The sequence below is a fragment of the Corylus avellana genome, chromosome 7, assembly GCF_965113065.1.
Source record: "Corylus avellana chromosome 7, dhCorAvel1.hap1.2, whole genome shotgun sequence".
Lineage (NCBI taxonomy): Eukaryota > Viridiplantae > Streptophyta > Magnoliopsida > Fagales > Betulaceae > Corylus > Corylus avellana.
In genome coordinates, this window is record NC_142496.1 from 638,994 (window position 1) to 648,655 (window position 9,662).

The window sequence follows — 9,662 nt, forward strand, 5'->3', positions numbered from 1 at the left end:
TGCACCCCCAATTATGATATCAATGCAATTAATTATTCACACACATTAAAAATGTCTTACATAGGTTAACTAGTTAAGAAGCAATGATTGAAGTCTTGCTTTTCACATTTTCCATATTGCAAAAACATGTCTACCTAATTGTAAAGAAATTATGCAGAGTAATGCTAGAAAATACTTTTTTTTTTAAAAAAAAAAAAAATTCACGATCATCCTACAATGTTGACATGACAGTTCCAATCAATTATTAAATTATTTTTAATAATGGTTGATATAAAAACTAGTTAAAACTCTTACATCATCATTGTTGTGAAATAAAAATATAAAATTGTGATATCAAACATTAATTAATTATGTAATAGGTGTCAAATTATCAATGCTTAAATCAAGATCATAGATCAAATTATCAATGCTTAAGTCAAATTATTGATAAAATTGATCACATTTTTTTGTTTGTGCCAAAGTTGATAACACAAGCTATAATAAAGAATTAGGTAAGTAATTAAATGGTGAGGATCATGAGATATAATGAATATGGGTGGTTGGGATATTTTAGTTTATTGGTGAGTATCCCAGAATTATTGGTGCAGGCCACAATCCACAACCATACAATCTTTGAGTTTAGGGTATATACATTTTCAGAAGAACTAAATAAATTGAAGATAGCTCAAAATGGAATGATTTAAAGGTTTTTTTTTTTGTTTTTTCCTTAAGAATTTCTATAAGAGAACTAAGAAAGATCGAAACAATTTCTATTTAAGGACAAAGGTAGAAGGAAATTTTTACAACTTAGTAATGCTAAATTAATAGATATTAATATCTATTAGATCTCATGATTCTCATTTCCATTTGTAAAAATACATGTGAAAATCACATGATTTGTTAATCCTATTTTAAAAGGACAGAAATTTCCTCCAAACTAGTATAAAGAAAATATCTTCCAACCCATGTAAAATAATGTGTTTCTATAAACATTTAAAATGCAAATTAAATTCTTAACATCATTAATAGCAATTTACTAATTTAGACTAAATTTAATGTGCATTTTAAATGTTTATTGACACTTGGCACTATTTTACATGGGTTAGATGATATTTCTTCTATACCGGTTTGATGGAAATTTCTTTTCTATTTTAAAATACAAGTAAGAATCACATAATCTAAATACATATATTAGTTTAATAGACTGTATCCCCTACTTAATATGATTCATAATCCAAGAGACAGTATTAAGAGCATGCAATAGGAAAATCAAATCAACTATTTAGACATGAGCCAAAATAAGCCAAAATATTATCTAAACATTTTTCCTATCATAAAATATTTTGGTACTAAGGGCTCTTTTTCATAAAAAGAAAGTATGAAAGAAAAAAGTTCACAAAACAATAATAATAATAATAATTAAAAAAAAAAATCAGATAGGGACATCAAAAAGCCACCTCCTTATTGCAAGCCACAACGACCAAAAAGAAGATCTTATAATAACACCCAACCAACTGATTTTCAGCCACGCTTTCATAGAAAAATCTGGAATTTAACGGCTCTCTCTCTCTCTCTCTGAGACCACACCTACTGTAAGCTGAGTCCCCCATCTTTCTTAACATATTCCAAAGCATCTACTCCCGCATATATATTTTTCTCTGATTCTTTCTGTGCGTTTGTGTGTGCGTGTGCGTGTGTTGCTTTTGTTGCTAGAAGAAACTCAAAACAGTGAAACAGCGCCTCCACCGCTAACCACTACCAACCACTATACCATCATGTGTGTGAAGGACGGAGAGCAATTTGACCAGGAGTTCGACAGTCTGGAAAACAACAACAAGAGGCCAGTGCCTTTGCATTGTGAACTGTTGCGTACCCAGATGGAGAACTGGGAAAAGGAATCTCCTTTGATGACTTCAACTGCTCCAATCAGTCCTGAAAGATCATTTCCTGTAAGAATTCTAATTCCTTTTTCGGTTTTTTGTACTGGGTTTGTCTCAATTTAGTAGTTTTTTGGAAGACCCACTTGCTTGAAAGTGGGTTCCGATTCTTTGTTTCCTCATGAGGTTGACGATTGATAATGAATTTTCTTTTTGGGTCCATGGTTTTTCTTTCTTTTTTTTTTTTTTTAAAAAAAAAAAAATTGTAAAATGGGTTTTTGTTTATGGGAACTTTCCTAGCTGTTTTATTATCGTTAGTATTTGGGCTTATGTGGGTACAGTTATAAAACTGAGCTGGTTTCACTAATTTCAGTTCGATGGACTGTAGTTAACAGTTGGGTCGATATTCTTTAGGAAATTATTACACTTTAAACGTTGCTGCCTTTTCCAGTTGAGCTTCGGTCAATGGATTGGCGTCCAAGAATTTTTTCCCATAACAAAGACATCAAATTTATATAAATTTCTATTTGCAGGAATAGGATTTTTCTTAAGATGTTCTTTAAAGCTGGATGGTGATGATTTTTTTTTTTTTTTTTTTTTTTTCTGTAACAAGTCTACCTCTTGTCAAGAAAAAGATTTTTCTTAATTGAATTTTCCTTAACATGTCTTTAAGACGAGTTCTTCACAATTTTAATGGCCGGATGCTTTTATCTTATTACACTTACCTTCCCTGGAGAAGAAACCAACATTTATATGGAGACCTTTTATCTGGTCTAGACCTTTGATCTGGTCTAGATTTTGAGTGTAACTTCTGTTGCTTCATACTACTTTCTTGAGTTCCCCTAAGTCCTTCTTCTTATATATTTGTACTTTTAATTCTTCTCATCCTCTGATTCTAATTTCATGTTGTTGTGATTCATTCAGCTGGAAAGCATTTGTGAGGATGCAGTAGCTGTGGACAGAAAACAGAAACTGTTGAACTTTGTCCCTGTCCTTAGTTCAGGAGAGTGGTCTGATATAGGGGGCCGTTCCTATATGGAGGATACCCACATCTGCATTGGTGATTTGGCTAAGAAATTTGGTTATAATTTACTCTCTGATGAAGTTGTCTCCTTTTATGGTGTAAGTTCTCTAATTTACTAAACTGTCTTGAGAAACACCATCAAATTTTTCACAAGAGTTGCATCCTTAAATGTGGGTTGTTGTGGAAGTGTGAAGATAGATTCAACCAGCATTGTTATACAGAGAAATAAAAGAAGAATCTTCTGTTGTGGGCTTCTTGCACCAATTTGATGAATAAATTGAGCATTACTTGGAAACAGATTATACCACAGTATTGTGAATGATCATATTGCATATATGAACCTTCTTTTCAGCTTTTAGTTGCTTTTAACTTGAAAAGTCCAACCTAGTTCCACTTTTGAGCAGTGAATGATTGTATTGAAGACCCCATCACTTTTGAATTGTATAATATGTATCCATTACCCAGCATTTAAGAATACTCATAAGCTTGAAAACCTCTGGTGATAAATAACCAATACTGAATAAAAAAAAAAAATGGTGAACATTAAATGAATGTTTTATGGTATAGCTATCATGTCAAAAGTCAAATTGTGACTATTTTGGATTATCTCTGATGGAACTTATGGGTGTGGATTTAAATGTAGATACCTTGCCTTTACTGATACTTGCTTTGTTCAAGGTATGAACAACATAGAAAAGCAACTAGTTTGCAAATTGTCTGTACACGTTGTAGGAATAGGTATTTGATCAACACAAGTATTATCACGTGGTGCAAGCCCATAAATTATGATGGAGACATTTAATTCAGATTTTGACACATGTATCACAATTGGCTTGAAAAATAGGTATTCGATGGGCATGGAGGAAAGGGAGCAGCACAATTTGTCCGTGACCATTTGCCAAGAGTCATTGTTGAAGATCCCGATTTCCCTTTAGAACTTGAGAAGGTGGTTACGAGGTCATTTATGGAGACCGATGCTGCATTTGCAAGGACTTGCTCTCTTGAGTCTGCCCTCTCTTCTGGCACAACTGCTCTGACTGCAATGATATTTGGGAGGTAAGTTCAGTGTTGATTGGCCATCTTAATATAGACTTTTACAGTAGGGTAATGTTGTGAAATATTCCATTCTTGCATAGCAAGACTGCTGAATGAGCTGTAGCCACTGACATGAAAATGGACCAAGTAATGAGGAAAAATGAAAAAAAGAAAAGAAAATTAAAACAAAGAAAGAAAGACACAAGGATGTGGTGCAACCTGGTTTGCTGTATTGGTTATAACTGTAGGTTGTACTAATAAAAGAGGCTTACAATGATGAAACTCAAAATTCCCATTTCAAGGAATTGCTCATGTTGTCTTCATTTGTGCATCTCTTTTTATTCACGAAGTTATGAGATCATGACATAGTGTCGCTTGTACTGCTAAGGCCTTCTGAGTGACATAGAGTGTGCTTCCCTCTTTCTCACAATACATGCTTTGGACAGGTCCTTACTTGTAGCCAATGCCGGGGACTGTCGGGCGGTGTTGTCACGACACGGAATTGCTGCAGAAATGTCAAAAGATCACAGGCCGGATTGCTCAAAAGAAAAGACAAGGATTGAGTCCTTGGGTGGATATATTGACGATGGTTACCTCAATGGTGAGTTGGGTGTGACACGGGCATTAGGTGATTGGCACCTTGAGGGAATGAAAGGTATGGGTGAAAGGGTTGGGCCATTGAGTGCTGAACCAGAACTCAAATTGGTGACATTAACCAAGGAAGATGAGTTTTTGATAATTGGCAGTGATGGAATATGGGATGTGTTTTCCAGTCAAAATTCTGTAGATTTTGCTCGGAGGAGACTCCAAGAGCACAATGATGTGAAGTTGTGCTGCAAACAAATAGTGGAGGAAGCAATAAAGCGGGGAGCGACAGATAATCTGACGGTTGTGATGGTAAATTTTCAGACGGAGCCACCTCCCCAAGTGGTGGTACAAAGGACCAGAGTGAGGAGAAGCATATCTGCAGAAGGCCTCCAGAGTCTCAAATGCCTGGTAGAAGGCTAATTTTTTTCTGGCAGGGAAAGGGTAATACTTTGTGGTTTCATCAGCTATTTGATCTCGTCTCTGTGTATATATATATTCTTCCGGGAATTGGGTACTGCCTTTTTCCTTTACCTCATATTAATTGATTCCCCATTTATCTCCTGAGAAGAAGGCAGGAAAGAGAAGAAGATTTGAAATCCAACTTGTAAACAGATTGAATTTAGCATTGTACCATTGTTAATTCAATGTATACCAAAACTACGAATGTCATTTTGTCTTTGATCAAAGCGAGATCTTACTTGGGCATCATTGTTGGATTCTTTCACACTTCTTTCACATGATGATAGATGCTCCACATTTGAATGTGAATAGGCATGGAAGAAGTCAATATTTTTGTGGAATCCAGAAATAGTACATTCACTTACCAAAAAAAAAATAATAATAATATATTCCACGTGTCCTGTTGTATGTATGCCTCATGCGTCATCCCCTTGGCTGATGTGTTAAGCCCCTCTTCAATTTCTTATTTTATGTGCCTCCATAGCCCCACTCTCTTCCTCGGACATCGAAGTGGAGTTCCTCTTCAGTCGCTCTAATTTAATTCATCTTAGTGTAATATATTTTTTTTTCATTATTGCATGATTGCATCCAAGCAGCTCATTCATTGGACCTAATCCAAAACTGCTCGTCCGATGACCTTTTTCTTGGCCTTCAAGCTAAAGAAGATATTAGATCGGGCCCTTCCTTTTTTTCTGTTTTTTTTTTTTAAAAAAAAAAATAATAATAATTTTCTTGGATTGTATTGACTCTATTTAGATGTTTGTTCGAAACTGTCATTCCTTGTGTACTTCAATGGATTTTAATACAATTTTGTCTTACCCATGATAATAACAAAAAAGACAACAAAACAAAACAAAACAAAAAAACTGGATTGTATTGTGACCAACAATAATGTATAAGTTTTCACCTTAGCCTCCCCCCCCTTAACGTTTTACCTTTTCTTTTTGTTTTAGAGCCGAGGGGGAATAACTCTTATGTAATAGGCTTTATTGATCAATTAACCACTGCAAAACAACTTAAGGGCAAATGCAAGATGGATCAGAAAACAATTAGGGAATTACAAGAGCAAAAACTTAGGCTTGTAAAATTAACAAAAAAAACAAAATTCTTATCTCAATATGTAGCTCTTGTACATGTGTAAAGACTATTGATGAATAAAGAATGAGATAAAAGACGTACATAAATGTATAGTGACTCGAGTAACTTCTGTATAATGTTTTGCTTCCTATGTGACATGTGAGATACAGTTTTTCCTAATAAGATACAAAAAAAGACACGAGTGATGCCTGGAGGAAATTCTCCATCAATTTGAGCTGATGCTGTCCCAAGACCATTTTCTGTCTTTCAGTTTCTCTTTAATCTCTGTTCTTGCCACATGAATCAAGAATAAACTTGCACAGAAACTAGCAAGAATAAGCATAAAAAAGACACTGTTCCATCCTCTAGTGGAAATATACCCAGCCAATAGTGGACCAAGAGCTGCCCCAACAGAACCAGTACCATCTATAATAGCAGTAACAGTGGCTAATGCACGGGAATTTCCTTTGACAGAACTCTGGGTACCAAGATCAGCTGCAACAGCTGTTGTAATAAGAGAGTAGGGTCCATTTACAAGCAATCCAGAAAGAAACATCAATCCAATGTTGGCAAACATAGAGAGGCTCCCATATACCCTGTAGAAAACAAGGGCTGGAATTGATAGTATCAAGAACAGAATTGAAGTAACCGCACGGGCACCAATCATATCAGATATGTATCCTGCCAAAATTCCACCAAAGACTCCTCCAATGTCGAAAATTGTTGAGAGGATCCCAGAAGCTTTATGCGACAGATGCACACCAGCAACAGCTACAATGCCAATTCAAATTTATAATGAATAAGATAACATTTGCAAATTCATATGCATGGTGCACAATGGTACAGATGGATATTGGAAATGCTTAAGTGTGCACCATATAGTATTTCAAGGTACAAAATATTCACAAGGATGCCATCGAAACCTCAATCCATTGCAACAACCTTTTATTAGTTCATGCTAAGAGCATATCTCCAGCAGCATTATCTATTTTTGTTATTCAAAAAGCAACATTCTCTATGTTAGCTACTTACTTTATCACTACACACTTCAACAAATTCTCTAAACAAAAAAGAGAAGAGAATGCTACAATGATTAATTTAATATAAAGAATCACTATAGCATTAGTTTGGTTTTAAAGATTATGGAGAGAATCTGTTGAAGTGAAATATTGGGTTTTATTAGCTAAAATATAGAGAATTTGATGTTGTAGACAATCTATTGGAGATGCTCTAATTTGTGTGGGATAGTGATAATGTATTGGCACAAAAAGCTATGCATACACAGCAAGGCAACAACTCCATTACACATCAGGATAGCATAACCCTACAATTCAATTCCAAATCATTGATTCATTCATATGTAAGTTGAAACAAGTACCCGTGTGCCTTATGTAGAAGGGCAGCCAATACAGAAAAGTGTAAGCCACCAGCTTTGAGAAGAAGAGGCAGAAAGCAAATGGCGCCACACCCGGCAGCCTCCATGCCTCCAAGAATCCAATGGCATCCAAAGTATCTGGCCTCTCCCTCTCGAGTAGCCCCGCCTCCTCCGACTCCACTTTCTCTGAATCCACATTCATCTCAATCTCCATTGCAGGAGACTCCAACCCCAACCCCAAGTCCTCAGGACTCGCAACAAGAAACATAAACACCACCATCCCAACCACAATCACCAAAACACCAGGCACCAAAAAGGACCAACCCCACCCGAATTCCAACACCCCGGATGCTATGACAGACCCGATAACATTCCCGACCGAGGTATGCGAGTTCCATACCCCCATTATCAATCCCCTCTTGTCCTTCCCAAACCAATTCCCCACAACTGCCACCACACAAGGCCACCCAATTGACTGAAAGAGCCCACACACAGCCTGAACCCCCACAAAGAACCCTAACCAATGCACATTAAACCAATACCCTAAACCTAAAACTATCGTAAAAGCACCACTGCCCATCATCCCAAATACAAGGAACAGCCTCAGATCGATCCGATCACCGAGGTGACCGGCGAAGTACATTCCGATCGAATACGACGAGAGGAATGCGAGGTCGAGCTCGCCGAGACGGTGGGTACCCTGCGGCCCATCAAACGGGGCCCAACCCGATTCGTTTCCGATTCGGGTCGAATTTGATTGAATTTCGGGCCCGAGCACGCTCTTGACGATGCTCGGGGGCTTCCGAGAGGCGTGGAAGGAAGCGTAGGCGAAGAATGTGAGGATTAGGACTAGGGTCTGGTGGAAAGCTAGGGTTTTGTGAGGGGGTTTGAGGGTTGGGAAGAGGGTTAGAGCTGGAGCTAGAGTTTGGGTTCTGGATTGCATTTTGATTGATCAAGAGAAGGGCCAGAGATGGATCTGAGGTTAAGATTTGGGTTTTGGATTGCATTATGATTGATTAAAAAGGAAACAGCTTTGTACAAACATTTTGTTCAGTTATTTTTTCTTTTTTTTTTTGTTGGCAAAATCTAAAATTTCTTTACAGAAAAGCTGGGGATGGAGAAGAAGAAGATGATGATGATGATGGGGCTAGGGTTAGGGTTTCTGGGGTTTCAATGTGTAATTTAAGAAGACAGACTATGAAACAGAAATTTTTATACAAAAGGAAAAGCCTTTTAGTTCATTTCAGACAGTGTGTTGACTATAGAGGAAGGAGGAGGAAGATTGAAGGAAAATTACAAACGTCAATAAGCCTTTTACTTGAACCCTAAACTTTTAAATTAGTGCAATTCGATTATTTTGACTTTTTTGTTTTTCAAAATACTCTCATCTCAAGTTAAAATATATATATATATATATATATATATATTAAGGGATATCCAGTCTGGGGTGGCCGAAGCCACCCCTAGGCCCAACTAGGGTAGTTGGCCACTTCTTAATTTTTATTTATTTATTTTTTAAAACTTGGGATGAGAGTATTTTGAAAAAAAAAAAAATTGAATGATCGAATTACAACAATTTGAAAGTTGGGGGGTTAAGTATCATTTTTTAAATATTAGATGTCAAAGTGCAAATGAGTGAATAATTCAAAAAAGTAAAATATATTTTTCTCTTTTTAAAAAAATATATCAACATAGAATCAAGAAAACACTAAGATGAACCATAACATATACGAGGAATCGTAACATATTTCATAATAATAATATTCAATTAAGTTGCGTATAGAAATTTTTTTTGGGCCTTGTGATATGCATTAAGTAGCCAAAATTTCAATCAGAATTTAAAAGAACAGCTATAAATTTTGATCCCAACTGCCAATTGGATCATTTGCATGAAACATGGATTGTTTAACATTCAATACTAATTATGCTACACATGTCCACGCACAAGCATAAAATCATCTCGTTATAGGTTTCTCTTATTCAAATTTGAATTATTCTATTCTTCTCCAATTTCATTATTTTCTAACAACTCACCGTTCAAGGCATTAAAATCATCTTTGACTCATACACGGCACTAGCTACTGCTTGTACCGGTTCACAACACCTAGCAACAAGCAAAGAGACATATTATTCATCATTCTTCGTCTCATTTTTAATTTTTTTTTTTTGCAAATTTATTATTGGATTTGTGTGACCCACTCAAGATATGAAATTTGATGAAAAATGGGACAAAAATTATTTTTGCCAT

At 36.0% G+C, this 9,662-nt stretch overlaps 2 protein-coding genes across 3 annotated transcripts; one reads left to right on the forward strand and one right to left on the reverse strand.

Moving 5' to 3' along the window:
- The first annotated feature begins 1,517 nt into the window (after nt 1-1,517).
- LOC132184922 (putative protein phosphatase 2C 27) lies at nt 1,518-5,205 on the forward strand. 2 transcript variants are annotated; one of them, XM_059598710.2, is made up of 5 exons: nt 1,518-1,571; nt 1,693-1,928; nt 2,781-2,978; nt 3,725-3,936; nt 4,362-5,205. In XM_059598710.2, exons 2-5 carry the CDS (start codon nt 1,755-1,757, stop codon nt 4,921-4,923), a joined length of 1,146 nt encoding a protein of 381 aa, XP_059454693.2. In that variant the 5' UTR covers nt 1,518-1,571; nt 1,693-1,754; the 3' UTR covers nt 4,924-5,205. The 2 variants fall into 2 exon arrangements, with proteins under 2 accessions (XP_059454693.2, XP_059454694.2); XM_059598711.2 differs by having other exon boundaries at nt 1,696-1,928.
- An 839-nt stretch (nt 5,206-6,044) lies between these two features.
- G3PP5 (Major facilitator superfamily protein) lies at nt 6,045-8,681 on the reverse strand. Its single transcript, XM_059597645.2, has 2 exons — nt 7,418-8,681; nt 6,045-6,810 (listed from the first exon to the last, which is right to left on the reverse strand). The coding sequence occupies exons 1-2, from the start codon at nt 8,355-8,357 to the stop codon at nt 6,266-6,268; spliced, it is 1,485 nt and encodes a 494-aa protein (XP_059453628.2). The 5' UTR covers nt 8,358-8,681; the 3' UTR covers nt 6,045-6,265.
- Between the last annotated feature and the right edge of the window lie 981 nt (nt 8,682-9,662).

Coding starts and splice junctions, on each gene's coding strand:
- G3PP5 (XM_059597645.2), bottom strand. CDS start 8,357: ATGCAATCCAGAACCCAAACTCTAGCTCCAGCTCTAACCCTCTTCCCA. Junction 6,811..7,417: donor CTTCTACATAAGGCACACGG/GTACTTGTTTCA, acceptor TTGGCATTGTAG/CTGTTGCTGGTGTGCATCTG.
- LOC132184922 (XM_059598710.2), top strand. CDS start 1,755: ATGTGTGTGAAGGACGGAGAGCAATTTGACCAGGAGTTCGACAGTCTG. Junction 2,979..3,724: donor AAGTTGTCTCCTTTTATGGT/GTAAGTTCTCTA, acceptor CTTGAAAAATAG/GTATTCGATGGGCATGGAGG. Junction 3,937..4,361: donor ACTGCAATGATATTTGGGAG/GTAAGTTCAGTG, acceptor TGCTTTGGACAG/GTCCTTACTTGTAGCCAATG.